The sequence below is a fragment of the Asterias amurensis genome, chromosome 14, assembly GCF_032118995.1.
Source record: "Asterias amurensis chromosome 14, ASM3211899v1".
Lineage (NCBI taxonomy): Eukaryota > Metazoa > Echinodermata > Asteroidea > Forcipulatida > Asteriidae > Asterias > Asterias amurensis.
Genome location: NC_092661.1, coordinates 18,263,947 through 18,281,668, shown reverse-complemented (window position 1 = coordinate 18,281,668; position 17,722 = coordinate 18,263,947). Strand labels below are relative to the sequence as shown.

Sequence of the window (17,722 nt, the reverse complement as noted above, 5' to 3'; positions counted from 1 at the left end):
TCCTAACCTTATTTCTGAGTCCAGTTCAACAAATTTGTTTTTAGACTACCGCCCTGAGGAGAAAGATTATACATTGATTTCCAAGCGACTTTTGCTTTTCTTTCTGTTTGCTTTCACTGACACAGCACATCCTTTGCTTTTAATGCTTTATCAAAGGATACTTTAAGAACTGAATGGTGGGGGGGGGGGGGGGTTTCCCTGTGCAAAAGCTGGGTATAATGTTCAAACTGTGGGAAAATACGCTCAAATTGTTGGCTAATTAGTGTTTCTTGAATTCATTATAGAGATAAATGAGTAACATTACCTCAACCCTGTTGCTTTTGTTAACACAAGGTTTTGATATTGTTTAATTGTGCATTAGGTGTTCCCCTATGAGGAGGTAGACAAGGGCCAGCCATGTCTGAGCTGCGGGGATCGATGCCTAGGATTTACTCCTCACAAGTGGAGGTAAGTTTTAACTTCAATCGCATTCATCCGTTGTTGATATGTCCTTCTTAAATTTTAATGAATTAGTCAGTCAAAAATCAAATAGTGCCTGATAAAGTCATGTGTATTATTCAATTCCTTGAACATCAACTTCCCAAACAACTGTCACAACCACAGTCTGCTACGAACTCAGAAAGGTCAGCAAATCATATTAAATTGGGAAGAATGCAGTAATTTGATCAAAGAAAGTGTCACCCAGATCATAATACAATTTGAGAGCACAGCGGTGTGTCTTTTTGGGGCATTCGACTTCACAAAAACCACGCATTTCATGATTCATTCATCATTATTGATTTTGCTTATAATTTTTTTTTACTCTTTCAAATATTAATTTGCATAGGCAAGAATGTCCTTGGGATGTACAGTGTATGTATGTCAATTGCATGTATGTCTAATTGTGTTATTTCTATAAGCACCATGCTTCTCTTCAGTTGTTGAAGATTTATTATTTCATTGCTTTGATCATTATTTTGTTTACACGTTCTACCTACCTCTATTATTGTTCCTGCAATAAATCCAACTTCAGCATGTCATTCTACATCTAACAGACTCCATGTCAAGATTACTGCGGTCTTAAACCATTAAACCAAAGTGTCCATGTGGAGATTGCTGACCAACCTTTCCTTTGAGATTTTAATCAAATTTAAGGCTGATTTATTCCCAACTCTTCAGAAAGTTACTTTGATAATAGGTTGAGTGTGTGGGGTAATTGTTTAAACCAGGCAATGCAGTATCTTTCAAATTTCTAGTAGCCGTTAAAGCCTACTGTCAAACAACTTATTTCCACCAGGGCCAAAACATTCATTTTGATTTAAAAGTAAAGGAGTTGAGATGAAAACCTTAGCCTGTTCTTTTTGTCTTTGCTTAAACTCTTGTAATGTACAGTACTTTTGTATTCAGTAATGACCTTGTTCACTCTTCATCTCTAAATAATTGATTTATTAAGTGTAGTTTTGAGTAAGGGTTTATGCGTTTACAAAAAATTACAGATACTGATGGCTGCATCACTGATTTAAAAATCTGGGTTGTATGGCAAAGTAAATTAATTATTTCCTACTCAATTTCTCTCTTTAAAAATATTAAAATGTCCAGTTTTGCAGACTATGCTATGAATTTGGCAGGCAATAATTGATTCCAGTCGATACATTCCAGATGACAGCTCCTCAGTCTCGTAACTTTGATCAAATTCCGAAGCATATTTGTGCCAGCGTTTCACCCTTCACGGTTCAGGAGTGTTAGCAGGCAGGCGTTCAGTTGATGGGTGTCATCAACATGGCACAGTGGTTGGCGATGCAGGAATTTAATGTTGAGTTGATGAGTTTGAAGATGAAGAAGCCTTGCTTGAGAACCTCATGGTAGATGTTTTAATTGCAAAAAGCATCTAGCGTGACACCGTCTGTATAGTATCATCTGGACTAGATTCCTCAACTGATGTCATAAAATATAATAGTAATCAGCTGGGGTCCCCCCAAGAATGTTTCAAAACTGTTCGGCGTTCTGAACCAAAGTTTGGTCCTCCGAATGTTATTGACTTGATCTAAGGAATGGTTTGTAAATTTCTACTGTGCAATCTGAAACATTTTTATCTGCAATTGTTTTCTATTTTTGTGAATTTGATGTAAAATCAAAATCAAAGTTACAAATTTGCTTCACCGCCCAACACGCCAATTTGTGCATGGGAATATAATCCTAAGTCCAAATTTGTTGGTTACTGTTCTGCTATTCCTTGTTCAAAAAAAAATGAACGTCAAACCTCGGACAAACATTTGGAGTGCACTGGCACGTTAATCTGGAGGTCCCAGGTTCACGTCCCGCTCTTACTCTTAGTTAATATTTCTTTGCTGAATGATTTTATATACATTTTAACTCTGCCAAGAAAAACTAAATGAGGAGGGCTTTGTAGTATTAGGGATTGAGAGTCTGAGAGAGATTAGTCAATCGTGAGGAAGTTTTAAGCAATTTTGTTGTAGGTTTTTTAAAGCCATTGGACCCTTTCGGTACAGAAAAAAAAAAAAAGTTCACAGATTTACAAATAACTTACAGGATTTACAGAAGGTAGTGGTGAAAGACTTCCCTTGAAATATTATTCCATGAAATGCTTTACTTTTTGAGAAAACAGTAAAACAATATCAATTCTCGTTAGCGAGAATTACGGATTTATTTTAAACACATGTCATAACACGGCGAAACGCGCGGATACACGGGTGGGTTTTCCCGTTATTTTCTCCAGACTCTGATGACCGATTGAGCCTAAATTTTCACAGGTTTGTTATTTTATATATAAGTTATGATACACGAAGGCTGGGCCTTGGACAATAGTGTTTACCGAAAGGGTCCATTGGCTTTAAGGGGAACTTTTAGGCATTGTCTCTATTTGTGAATTATCAAATGGTTGTATTTTGACAGTTTAAAATCATGAACTTTTAATTTATTTAATAATTTGTTATTGTTTATTTTTCACACAACGACTTGACAAAATATTCAGGGTGGGGGTTGGGTGGATAGGGAGCTTTTGATCTCGCAAGTACTACCAATATAACTTTTTTATTAAATTGTCTTGGATGGCTCAGGTCTGATTGACAAAATCTAATAAGGTTTGATAAAATCAAAAAAATCAAATAGGAAGTGGATTTCAGGGATGGATTCCTCAAAGTAACATTAAATTAAAACCTAGATACATACTGTTCATACATAATCTATGAAGCGAATGTTTCTTCCGTGTTATGTTACAGTTACTTGTATTTCTAGATTTCCCGTCTAAACTGCTAGTTCTTGGAGTAAACTAACCTGCTCTAGAGCCATGCCAAGCAGTATGGGTCATAATTCATTTAAAATTGTCATCCAAGTATTATCTTTGAGCTTGATGCCAGATGGTTCTTGGTTGGAGTTACATGTAGTCAATTTTCCTAGATCTGCTTTATAAATAAATTAGTCAACCATTTTTTAAATAAATAAAAGATGTTTCTTGAAAGGAATGTTATGTTTGTTTAACTTTGGGGAGATGATATGTAGGCTATATACACATTGTGGTTGAAACTCAGAATTCATAACATGCATTAGCCTCCAGTGCAACTGGAAAATATAAAAGAAATTGAGATGGTGCATTCTTCACTAAAGATAGTTACTTGTTTTTTGCGCGATATTTTAAATAATCCCCTGGCTGCAGCCTCGAAGATTATATCATATACTTGGGTGTGATCCCGGCCACATGTGTGGTATTTGACTGGCACTCCAGAAAAAAGATATTAACAAAATAGGCAGACCGCCATCATTAGGCCTAGATAGCTCTGTTGGTTCAAATTCCGTTTCCCTTTGCTCAACCCGGATTTAAAGATAGCTCCATTAGAAATTTTAAATGAAGTATGTTTGAAATCAGAAATAATCTTGTTAGAAATTGACTCAAAATAGTCCCAGAAACAAAATAATCATGTTGATTGTTCAGCGTGGTGTTATCAAACTATCTGTTTTACAATAGTTGGAAAGCCATCATTGTTGCTAGCCATCTACCGCACACTTTAACAAAGATGCAGTATCCTACGCTACTTGTTTAGAGTGCCACGTTTAGTAAATCCAAGTCACCGTGTATCATTTAGCATTATCTTTTTGATTCCTCCATAGTTCAAATCTATCTTGTACACTTGACATTGTTGTGTCTCCATTGCACCTGTTCTCGTTGAGGGGTCATATAAATGCTGGGTGATAATTACTCTAATTGCCAAATTGAAGTCATGATCAGCACGTAGCTGGCCCAGTTTTTCTTTCTTCAGAGGTTGTATGGCCGTTAGTCTTTCTAAATGTCAGGATCAAGAAGCATTTTGATGTGGTCAAATACACTGATGCACCTTAAATGTTGACAAGGTGACAAAACATGAGAAGGCAACTGGTGTTGAATGACTTAATGATGAGTAAAGGGAATTTGTTTAAACATGGTTTAAAGCAATGGGCTTTAGCTGACCTCTTTTTTGTAGCTTGGTTAAACCATTTGAGTTCGCTTCAACATCTGGCCCAATTTAATAGCTCTGCTTACCTTAAGCAAAAAATCTGTGCTTACAGAAACAGCGAATTCTGTGCTTACGTCAAGCACGGGAAATTTTGGCTTGTACACAGGCGTACTCCGCGTTACTAGGCGTTCAATGCTTATAACACTAGCACAGAAATTCGCTGCTTGCCAGGCAAGCGGAGAATGGTGATCGTAAGTGCAGAATTCAGCGGTTAGCAGATCCATGAAAATGGGCCCTGTATAAATAATAAAGGTACTGAAATCTGAGAGCTGATTTTATGTACTTTTATATCATATACTTAATGTGGAATTGGCAAATTACTACCTAAAAAGAAAGGCATCTTAAAATGTTTTTCACAAATCCAAGGACCATTAGAAACATGCAAGCACACTATAAAAGATAAAGTGATATCTATATCAACATTATTTTCAAAAATATATTCATAAAAAAATCTAAGCTGACCCAAAAAATAAATTAAAAATAACAATCCTGTTGTATTTGAATCATTTCAGGGAAATCTTTTCCATGTGTTTTGAATTTACAACTTATGTCTCGGACTGAGAAGCTTAGTAGTTAAATGTGATTGGTGAGGAACATGTTGAACAAAATCTTCTTCTATTCGCAACCTTGCTTATTCCAGCTGTGAAGCATAATATTTGTTTAATGCACAAAAGATGTGATTGGGTCTTTCTCTTTGATGGACCAAACCAGGTTAGGATCACCCTACACCCCCATCGGTCCCCCATGGGCTGCTGCACATCCCCTAGACCTTGGCCTACTTCTTAAGATCCTGTTAAAGGATCATACTTAATGCTGTGACAACCTCCTCAGGAAGCAGAAAGAAAAATAGATTCCATCCCCCATACCAATATGCTCAGTAAGATGTTGACGACAGACTAGCAATGGAAATTAGACCACTCCATCCTTCCACCCCCTTCCAGGTTGTAGACATAATCATTTGATTTGTCATCTGATGTATATTTGATACCACACATCCTCAAAGATACATGGATCACCATTGTGGAACATGACATTGGTATAGCCACTTAATTGACATGTGTGCGTCATCGCGCGCTCATAACAAGAGACCGAGCTATTCTTAACAAGCTGAGGTTTTATTTTTAGACTCAGAAATCATCAAAAACATTGTGTAGTGTGGCTGTTTTTAGACGCTGTTTTTTTTACGAATCCACCAGCTGAGTTTTGTTGGTGTAATTGCACATTGACAGTGTTGGTTGTCATGGTTATAAGAGCTGGTATGATCGTTCCATGTAAGATTTTGTCTGAAGCTAGCTAATTGTTACCGATCTAAAGTAAAATGGAAATTGTTCTGCTACTGAATGTAAGACAAGTGCAGAAACCTTGCTGTTAATTATGACCATTCTACCATTTCTATCCCCCAAATGTTAGTTGTTGTTAGTTTCCCTTTGGACTAGGCCGTTTTTCTACGAAACTTTCACATTAAATTGAAATGTTGATAAAACAAACTGAATTAACCAAATTTTTTTTACAAACATGACTTCCTGTTTTTTTATACCTCAGTTTGATTGTATTTCAGAGTAAAAACTGATCGAAAGTATCTTATAAGTAAAGTGCACCCAACCCTTACATCCGCATCTATTTTAAAACCAGGAAATAACCGTCTGATTGAAGAGATCAAATACCCCCTTTTTCAGGGAGTCAGTTTATCCTTTCATTTAGCTGTAATTTAAGCAACTCATCACAAACAGCTATTCAATTCCAGGGCTCTGCATGTTCCCTGTTTAATAAGGATCTTTCTTAATTCTGGTTTGGGGTTTGTGATGCATTCAAAACATGATGAACATTTCAAATCCAATTTGAAAAACTCTTCATCTATATCAAATGACATGCCGCCTAAGTTTTTCTTCCAATGTTCAACTGATTGGAACCCAGCCAGGTAGCATGTTAGGGTACGGTACCCCCGCAATGAGAATACAGAATTAGTCTGCCCAACGGCGGATGTTTAATTAATTTGCCATAATCAAAGTTGATTGGCTGGAAAATTTAGAATAAGTAGAGATAGATGACTTTTGTGATCAGTAACTAGGAAACGTGTGCATTTTTATATTAAGTTTTACCAACAACACAATCTTTAGCCATCAACTCAGCATTTGGATTTTTGTCTCTCATAAAGTCAACTTTATTTATCTCTTTTTTAAGAATTAATGCCACTTGTTTTTCTTGGAAGGAGACCATACAACTCGGCAATAACAATACCTTGGTTGTTCTAAATTTTTCAAGTTTTATTCCTTTTCGAAGTGTAATTCATGAAGTGAGTTTCTGGATAATGTGTCTTGTAACCCAACCCTTATACGTACGTATGGGTCCATGGTGCAATTTATAATGTGCATTGAATGCTGTCTTAAACCTTGGTTTTTGTTCTTCTTTTCATGTGGTTGGTGGAAAAACACCACCAGGAAACTTATTAGTGTGTCATCTTCTTATACCAATATCATATTTATAATCAACTTTGAGACCTAAGTACATTTTGTAATAAAAAAATGTGCAATTACAAGATTTGAATTCCAGTACCTGTCATTTTAACATAACAATGTTTATGTCTGAATATTGGAAATTCCTTATGCACACTTGCTGTTAACTGCTTTTGAATGAATGTTTTTCCAGTAACATGATCTACATTTAGTATTGGTGAAAGATATATTCTAGTTTTCCATTAATGAAGCTCCTTCCACAATGGCCAAATTTGTCATTGGTCTTGCACGTCAACTCAACCTCTAGTCGTTGATGTATTACACCGCAGCCAGTAGACTTAATTTGGTAATGACTTCGAACTGTTATATTGAAATGTCACCAGTACACATGTTCCTGTCACTTAGATTGTGGTATGATGTAATTAAAACCATATTGTTGTGGTTTGCCCAAAGCCTTCATTGTATTAAACTAGGCTGATCAGATTGGCTCTGTAAATCCATGGAGCAACAAACTGCTCCATGGTAAATCAAAGACCTTTAAAGACACTGGACACCATTGGTAATTGTCACAGACATAAAATAACAAACCTGTGAAAATTTGAGCTCAGTCGGTTTTTCGAAGTTGCGAGATAACAATGAAAGAAAAAACACCCTTGTCACACGAAGTTGTGTGCTTTCAGATGCTTGATTTCGAGACCTCAAATTTTAAATCTGTTGTCTCGAAATCAAATTCATAGAAAATTACTTCTTTCTCAAAAACTATGTTACTTCAGAGGGAGCCATTTCTCACAGTGTTTTATACTATCAACAGCTCCCCATTACTTGTTACCAAATAAAGTTTTATGCTAATAATTATTTTGAGTAATTACCAATAGTGTCCACTGCCTTTAAACATTATCATCCATTATTTATATTGTACATTGCAGATGAATGAAAGAATCCTTAATAACAAAGTTGGGGGACATTAACTAGGTTATAAGAAATTAAAGTAATCTATGTAGGGCTTTATCAATATTTGTTGTGGTTTTCGGAATCAGATGAGATTCATAGTGACCCATCTTTTCAGAACCACCCCAACTCATTTAGAGATTATCATTGCATGGTGTTACCACAAACCTTACTATATCGTATTTCCACTAAGCAGAGTTTCAAATCCTAGTTGTTACAAATGTGAAATATGGAGTTGATAGTAATGTAACCATGATCAAAACAATATAATTGCAGAAGACTTTGGTCTACTAGTGTACAAAATAATATCCCTCTCTCTCTTTCTCTCCTACAATAACTGGATCTACTTTTCTTGAGTGTGACTTGTATCAAACTCAAATCACATTAAGGATTACTTTCCCACTTTTTCACTCATTTTTTACATAAAGGGATATCTCATTGAGGTAAATTAGATACTATATTATTTCAAATCGAATGCAAAAGTGGTGGCGCCATGCGGAAACTTTTCCCAAACTTGTAGTTTGTCCCACTAAGACAAGTGTGACAGACGAGATATGTAACCTTACATTTAAATGATGATTTATGTCAATGAACTTTATGAAATATTACACTCATAAGTTTTGTTGTTGTAATCATTTAGTCTATTCTACACTTGCCTGTGGGTAGATACAAACCGCTGTAGTATACATATCAACCTTAAAATTTCACCACAATGTCTCCCACACGCAAGCACACGCATCCTGTTGTTGAAATGTGATGGTATGTCATTTTTCATCACATCCATAAATACTTTACGTGACATTTTCAATAGTCAAAAATCCTCCATGAACCCATGGCCCAAGATTCTTGGTAATTGTTGAAGCCTCCAAAAATGTTGCTCCCAAAATGAAACTTTAAAATATATTTGCCATTGATTTTAATAATTTTTAGTGGATTTTGAATTTCTTTATTTCTTTGAAACATTTTTCATCAAGGGATATGATATCCCAAAGCTAATGATATCCTGACACAATAACCTGCTCATTAGCTTATAATAGAATTATTGGAACAGAATAAAGTGAGTTATAGTAGACTGGCATCCCTGGCACATGTGTAGGCGTTATTTGGATCTGTCTACAAAAACAGACGTACTATTAGTTTTTGTTACAGAGGATATTTATAAATCTTACTTCAGCTCAACCAATAAGGAAACAGAATACTTGTCATTGATTTAAGTGTACTCAGTGATCATGGTTCAATGAATTGCTGTCATTTACCTGCTTCAAAACGGAAGATTTGAAATGAAATGTAAAAGTGAATTGTATTGGAACATCGTCTGAAATATCATATTAACCATTGTGTGAATGGAAATTGTCTGCATATCAAATTAATTTGTCCCCATGTCTTGACGATTTGCTCATTTGTAGAAAAGAATCAATAACTGCGGACAAAATGGGATTGATTTTGTTATTTTCGCTGAAAGAAAGTACTGCAACCTTCTTAAAGCAATTCACTGGAACATTTGTTTCTTAGAAATCCTACCCTAAATTGTTCACCCCTCTGTCAAACCAACAGCCCTGCTGCCCCCTTTTTGAAAAGTTTGATCAGCTGAATGAATTGGATATCTCGCTTGACCCACATGTATAGCAGACAACGATTGTTTCATTCTTCGTATCCTGCTCTGATTCACTCTTAACATCTGTCCTCACTCAGTGCCATCTGTATCGTCAGACGAGACAGCTTTTGGCAGTTGGGTTCGCCTCGTGAAGGGACATCTCATCTTATTGGCATGGGGTTCTTATAGGGTCAGGGGCAGAATCTTTTTGATTTACAAAGTGCAGAAACCTGGATTAAGTTATATGGAGAGGGTTTGCTTGGCTGTTCTTTGGTAGAACATTGTCTTCATCACAATATTGATACATTGAATTTCAAAATATTTATCTCCAAACTAAAACAACAAAATGTGGGATTTTATTTGGTTTCACTGATGTTGCATTATTGAACCATGTTGCACCAGTTTTAATTGATCAAACTTTACTTGATTAATTGATTAGACTGTCTCTGTAAGCATGATACCACTACCACAACCCTCATATCAGGTTTAGGTATGGCCTTCAATTCAAACAGGACTCACTGAGATTATGAAGAAGTTGTGACAAGATCATCCACTGTCTTCTTAATGTCAAAAGAGGGCGCTGTAACACTTTACCAAAGAGGTATTTTGATCTGGTTTGATGATTACACATTACATACGTATTTCCAACATGTGTATGATATTTTTTCCTGAACAGAAATGTCTTAACCAATAAGCTCAAAATTGTCCCAGTGGATTTCAAGTCTGATGGTTTATATCTGTCTTGGTAGACTCCTCAACTGAGCATAGAGGATCTTTGAGTGAACTCCTTGCTTCATAACATACCATTGTATGGTTCCTGACTTTTGACTGATATTTTAAGTAACTAACATTTGGTTTTGTAATCAGTCTGGCTTTGCGGTTGGTCGATTCAGTTAAGTCTTTAGATGAGTGATGGTTTAAAATTGCCAGTGTTAAGTATCCTTTGAAAACAAATTCCCCACAGTCACATCGTTAAGCCTTTTCTTTCTTGTTAAAGTTATAGGGAGGTTGAAATACTCAAAGACAAGATAATTTTTAATATTAACTGTTTTAAAAAAACTAACTAGTAAAATATCAATAAACAAGTAGTGTTTTGTCCTTTTGTTTATTCTCATTAACATTTTTGTTGCCCATGTTTGTTTTCCTTCCCCTTCCTCCAAACTTTTTAGTTACATTTATAGGAGTATAAACTCAGGGGGCAGGGGGGAACTGTCCTGCCCCAAATTTGAGCAAATCATTTGGGGAATTCTGGGCATAGCAAGAAGAAAAATATTTGACAGAGAAAGCAACAAATACTATTTACCTGTTACTAAAATTTAGTTCTTATGTTTTAACCAAATTCCCCATATGCCCATGGTTGCAGTATATTAATTTGTGTTTAAACATAGGATGCATATTTCTTTTTTTTCATACTCAGGAAAAAGCAATTGTGTTGAAATTGTTTTGTTAGGCTTATTAAATCAATGTTCATAAATACCTCAGACAGTTTCGCGATTCCTATTGGTGGAGAGCACGTCACGTGGGTGTGTATAAACCTTTGTTTATGACCAGTAAAAAGTGTTGAAACATGGGCGTGACACGCGAGCTTGCACCTGTTCTTATAAGACAGTTTCTTCATTCCTATTGGTCGAGAGCAACGGCTGAAACAGTTGTGCCACATCACGCGATACACGCGCGACGCGCACAGCATTCCCTTAAAAGGAGTTGTTTACCCGAGGGCGACGGAGGGCTTTACCATTTCATAGCTGGAGGGGTGTTGTGTTGAAAGGAATCATTGTACAATTATAATTTTTGCATTTATTTTACATTTTGACCAAAAAGTGTTGATGTTTTTGACCGAAAAGGTATTTATGAATGAGAATCAAAGTGTGTTGAATCGGTTTTCAACTAGTGGTTTAAACCCTCCGAGGCCTGGTTCTTGATAATTTACCTCGACTTTATCAAAAACCAGGCCTCGTTGGGATTAAACCACAAGTTGAAAACCTCTTCACTACACATTGATTTCCTTATTAAAACATATTTTTGTTTATGTAAATCATCTAACAACTATTTTTTGACAGGTAGTACCTTTTTTCATATTCAGTATGTATGCAGATCAGCTCATTATACATTATTTCTTGTTCTCTCATTATCCAGGAGTACATGTACAGCTTGTGGTTGTCAACGAGACGACCATGACATCATCCATGATAACTTAGTGACTGTATATGAACGTCTAGGCATAGATACCAAAGACCACAATGAATTAGTACGTAGCAAGGAACGAGCCTTAAGTCTTGGCTACTCATGGGTACCGCAAGGGCTTTCTCCAGCAAAGGTAAACAATGTTTGTCTGTTTTCATTTCATCTAAGACATAGGGAGACTACAGGACATGATGTGGCAAGAGACACACAGGGTAGTTTGGCCAAGGTGTAGGTTGAGTGTGTGCACTTATCTCCAATATTGATGAGTTTTACCTGGTCAGTCTGCTGCCACCTAGTGTTCCCATAAGTCTCCCATTAGAACTCTATGGAAAGTTAACAGCTTTGTTGAACTTAATTCTTAAGTTAGAGTCTTGATACAGTGTGGGGGAAATGCCATTAAGTGTACAAGCATTTACAAAAAATTTAAAAGTGGGGGAAAATGTACTATAATAAATTAATACTTATTTGAACCTTAATGCATGGTTTAAGACGGTTTATATGGCACGGAGAGGTGTTTTCTTCATCAAGATAAATAAAGTCAATTCACTAGATGCTCTCCATAAAACAGAATGCTGCCCTCTATCGACACAATCAATTTTGGAAAAAGTTTTCTGTATCAAAGTTTTACTGTATCATTCCTATGTTTGTTAAAAGTAAAAATATGAAAAATAAAAAACTTACAAAGTGCACATATGCAGCTAAGAGTAGGCGCTCAAGGCGTGACAACCAAAACATACAAAATATAATTATCTATATTAACGACCTTAATTCCCAAAAGGTGGAAGACTTCATGAATTCCCTTCCAAACAACCAAATCCCGAGGCTGCATAGTGCTGGGGAGAAATATCGGGATCGGCAGATCATCCTTCAGATGCCTCACCAGGACCTGTCAGAAGATCTCTGTCGACACATCCTGGATGCAGCCTCCACCGAGTGCTTCTATCAATTCATTGAGCTCAGAGATGAGGTTGCCTTTTCAACAGGAAGGGTTAAAGATTACCTTAAGGAAGATCAGGTATGTAGAATATGGAAGCATGACAGGAGGATGAGGTTCAACAGTGTGGATAAAAAGCTCTGATACGCAAAGCTCTTAAAGCCCTTTCGGTTCAGAAAAAAAAAAAAATTCACAGATTTACAAATAACTTACAGGGTTTACAGAAGGCAATGGTGAAAGACTTCTCTTGAAATATTATTCCATGAAATGCTTTACTTTTTAAGAAAACAGCAAAACAATATAAATTCTCGTTAACGAGAATGACGGATTTATTTTAAACACATGTCATGACACGGGGAAACGCACGGAAACAAGAGTGGGTTTGGGTGGTTTTCTCCCGACTCCGATGACCGATTAAGCCTAAATTTTCACAGGTTTGTTATTTGATATAGAAGTTGTGGTCCACAAAGTGTGGGCCTTGGACAACACTGTTTACCGAAAGGGTCCAATGGCTTTAAAGGCATTATACATTTTCGGAACAGAAAAAAAAGAAAAAAAGTTCACAGATTTACAAATAGCTTACAAGGTTTACAGAAGGTAATGTGAAAGACTTCTCTTGAGATATTATGAAAATTTAGTTTGTGCTTTGAATGTCCATGATCTCCACAGAGTGCCATACAACTTTACTTTGATCTATGGTGGAAAAACAAATGAAATAAATTATACCACATGAGTACTCCTTGGCAAACATGACCAACAAAGCAGAACCTTTTGCTGATGAGTTTTGCAGATTTTGGGCTCTGTGGTAATTTTTTTGAATTGCCCTGTGGGGAAATGTCTGGGTAATGATTCTCCAAATGGCAAACATTACTGTGGAATAACATTCAGTTACAACATTCTCCAACAACATTCAGGAATTGGAATGTTGAATACCAGACATTCCTTTTTAGAAACAAGTATGTTTCATCTTTTATGAAAGGTAATAACCATTTAAGGATAAATTGAAACCAAAATTAGGAGATTATTAATAGTGCAAGCCTAACTTGGTTCCATTCCTAATACAAAGCGTTTCCAATTAAATTATCTAAATAATTAGACTGCATTGATTTAGTTGTCAACCCTCTCCACCAAAGAAATAGAAATAAATACAAATAGATGTGTCACAGAAGCTGTTTGGGTTCTGGGGTTCAGAAATTAGAAAGAGGTACCACTTCCAAATGCGGACTATAGCCTAACCAGATATGGACAAACATGACTTGTGGTCGATTTCACAAAGAGTTGGGACTAAACCTAACTTAGGATTAGTCCTAAGAGATATACAAAACGTGTGGCTAGTCCTAAGTTAGGATGAGTAACTCGCCCTAACTCAAGATAAGACTAGTCTTAACTGTTTGTGAAATCCATCCCTGTATGCTTCATTTTTGAAATGGCAAGGGCACCAATGCATTTTCTCCTTGGTAAATGTCACCCTATGAGGAAATTGTAAAGTTCTACTGGAGCATTTCAAGGGCACCAAGGCAATGGCAAGGGGCAAAGGAGGTAATCGCCTTCCTTGCCTTCGTGAAGTACCAGGCCTGAAATAATACAATTGATTTAAACATGACAATGAGACAGACAATGATGTAGTGGTTAAAAGGAGAATATTTTCATAAGATTTAAAGATTGTTCTTCAATTATTTCCTATTTTACGTAGGAGTGCTTTAAATGTGGCGGTGAGATTGAAGCGGGTGATATGGGTGTCTATGCAGACTTGTTAGAGGACGACTCGTTATGCTGGCATCCATTTTGTTTTACCTGCTACTCATGTGATGAGCTTTTAGTAGATTTAGCATACTTCCATAAAGACGGGCATATCTTCTGTGAACGGCACTACGCTGAGCTGGTATTACCTCGCTGCATCGCCTGTGACGAGGTAGGTACTCAGTTTTATTGAGTTACTGTTGTACTTTTTTTTTACAGAGGGCGTTTCTTCTGTGTTTTCTACAATTTCAAAATCTTAATTGAGTTGTTTCTGTCTTCTCAGCGATGAAGAATTTTGTGCATGACCATCAATATCATATATTTTCACTTCAAGGGGTTAATGTCTTTACATGCACATAGGGCCAAAGGTATTCATGATCTAAACAAATCTTTACGTTGCTGTCATGACGTGACCTCGCGCTATAACGAAAAACATCCTTTAAGTCGCCGGTCCTCTGCTCATTAATCATGGTCACTGAAGAAGACCAATTAAGATGGGTTCACCTGGAAGACAAAGGAAATTCAATTAGGAACTTGGTGGCTTGTTTGACAAAGAACCCCCAAGGTTTACCAAACAGTTTACATTCAGACGTTGATCGTACAGTGATCATTTGCTGGGAACCACAAGCGTAAGAATCGGATATGGAGGTAAGCTACATTCTCAGCTGTGAACTTTTTGTTTGAAACCAATATCAGTGGCAATGTTTCGTACAGTAATCAACTTCATGAGTGTCACTTTTATGATTGTTGAGACTCCTCAAACATTTTTTGGAGACCACCACTATGTGTTGGGTTTCAATGCCTTAAAAACTTTCAGAAAGGTTTACTTCTTTGCAGCACAGTTTGGGTAAATAGTGTGAACCAAGTATCAATATTATTTCTTCTTTACATCAAGGGATGTAAGCACTTGGCAGGCAATTGTCAACCTTTGCCAATGATTTGTTTGATGTCTAAGATTGTGCTTTGTACCAAAACTAGAAGAAAATTGTTGATGGTTTTATCAAAGTACTTCAGGAATTGTGATATTCGGTGGCAGTTCTGGATTCAAAGCCTCACTTTTGTGTTTACCATGATCCTTGGAGCTTAGAATAATTCATGTCTTGCTCTTCTTGTTTCTGGTTCTAAATTGCCAAAGACAAGGGTTTTGCAGGCAGTGAAAGTAAACTTAAATAAGCACATGGTGGGTGTTGCTTCTGACTGTGATAACGTGTTATGGGTGATGGGCATGAACTTGTTAAAAACTGCAGTCAATTAACTGGTTCTATATCAACCGCTACTTGTTATGTGGAGTTGGCTTTGTATATTGAAAAAAAAAAAAAACAACTACATTTTACTAGTTAAATTCATACATTTTCATCTTTTTGTCTAGATGAAATAGCATTAAAATGTATATTCTTAACTGTTTTAAAACACCTGTTCGGGCACTTCACCTGATCAATAGGGATGAAATTGCCTTACAGATATAAAGGTTAAAAACCTCCCTCTTGTGGAATAGAATGAGAATATATTGTTTGAGTTTCTCAAGTATCGAGAGTTGAAAGACTGGAAAAGAGTTTGCTGCCCTCTGTTGAGATGGATCATGGTTTAAACTGGATGAAACCTTGTGGAATTGAATGAGATAATGTTAGTGATTCTCTGGAAAAGAATTTGCTGCCCTCTACCAAAAACTTTTGAATAGGATGAGAAGTTTTAATTTTCAAGACTTGTTTGCTGCCCTCTGTTGAAGAAGTGGCACAGATTTTTATGTTGGAGTTGAGCAGCTGATTATTGTCATGCATTTAATATTACAAGTAAATGACATATAGGTCGTGCAGCAGTGAGGCAGATCCATTATAGAGTAGGGATAACATATGAAGGTGGATGAGATGTCAAGTAATATCATCTATTAAATCAAGCTCTATCTAATGCGATCAAGAAGATCTTGTTTGTGGAAGCAGACTTGTGCCCAATTTCATAGAGCTGCTAAGCACACAAATTTGCTTAGCATGAAAATGTCTTCCTCGAAGAAAAAAAACGGATTACCAACCAAATTTCCACGTGATTTTCAGGATAAGCAAACAGCAGCTGAATACCAGTAACAAGCAATGTTCAACAAATGGAAATTGGGATGGTAACCCTGTTTTTATCAAGGAAGAAATTTCATGCTTAGCAAATTTTTGTGCTTAGCAGCTCTATGAAATTGGGCCCAGATCTTGAATATTATGAAACAGCAACATAAAACAAAACATAAGCAATTCAAACATTTTCTGCATTTTGAACCACACCTGTCTTAATATTGGAATTGCTCAGTCCTAATTCTACTCTTGGAGCTCCCGCATCCAGTATTGAAAAGAAATACTTCTCAGATGCTATGTATCACAAGGTCTGAAAGGTATTACCAAGTTTAAGATAGATGGTTACCAAGTTTTGTAAGTAGTCACTGACCATACTCTGCAAAGCCATGGGATGTATGTACCCATTAACACTCATGATGAAAGTTCTGCTCATACACGATGTAATAATTAGTCTGTCCCCCACATTGATATTGTGGCTTACTAGAACATTTCCTGAAGTTTAAACAACAAAATTATTTGTATGAAAATGAAAATCATTGCAGCATCCGAGGTCAGCCAGAAAGACGCCAGTGCCATGATTTTGTTTCATGGCGCCAACATCGGCTTATAATCTCTGCATCTTGTTTGAATCAACAACAAGATGACAAATCATCTTTGAATTTTTCTCCCCATTCCCTACCCCCCCTTTCCAACTCCTTGATAAGTTTACAGTCATGGGATTTCAGGAACCCCAAGAATGTTCCACTTTATTACATGAACATACAGCCAGTATACCCACTCATCATCGCTCCCACAGATTGCATAGGTTATTTTATACTGTGACCATTAACATTCTTTGTAGCAAGTAGAGCATGAAGATCTGGACATGGCTTCAATATTATTTGGGAAACTAAACTAATATTAGTTTTATTTTGTATGTAGTAATAATTGGAAAGACTCATTCATCATTTAAAGGCAGTGCACACTATTGGTAATTGGGCCTACTCAAAATAATTTTTAGCATAAAACCTTACTTGGTAACAAGTAATTGGAAAAAGGTTGATAGTATAAAACATTGTGAGAAACGGCTTCCTCTGAAGTGACGTAGTTTTCGAGACGGAAGTAATTTTCTGCTAATTTGATTTCGTGGCCTCAGATTTAGAATCTGAGGTCTCGAAATCAAGCATCTGAAAGCACACAACTTTGTGTGACAAGGGTGTTTTTCTTTCATTATTATCTCGCAACTTTGATGACTGATTGAGCTCAAATGTTCACAGGTTTGTTATTTTATGCATATGTTGAGATACACCAAGTGAGAAGACTGGTCGTTGACAATTATCAGTAGTGTC

General features: G+C 36.4%; 1 protein-coding gene across 3 annotated transcripts in view; it reads left to right on the top strand.

Annotated features, from left to right (window-relative positions):
• Positions 1 to 17,722, top strand: part of LOC139946962 (four and a half LIM domains protein 3-like) — a 141,734-nt gene that overhangs the window by 82,074 nt on the left and 41,938 nt on the right. For all 3 annotated transcript variants that reach the window (XM_071944754.1, XM_071944753.1, XM_071944755.1), the window contains exons 2-5: positions 362 to 447; positions 11,619 to 11,799; positions 12,445 to 12,681; positions 14,294 to 14,512. In XM_071944754.1, coding sequence (XP_071800855.1) covers positions 362 to 447; positions 11,619 to 11,799; positions 12,445 to 12,681; positions 14,294 to 14,512 — 723 coding nt within the window. The remainder of the gene's footprint in view (positions 1 to 361; positions 448 to 11,618; positions 11,800 to 12,444; positions 12,682 to 14,293; positions 14,513 to 17,722) is intronic.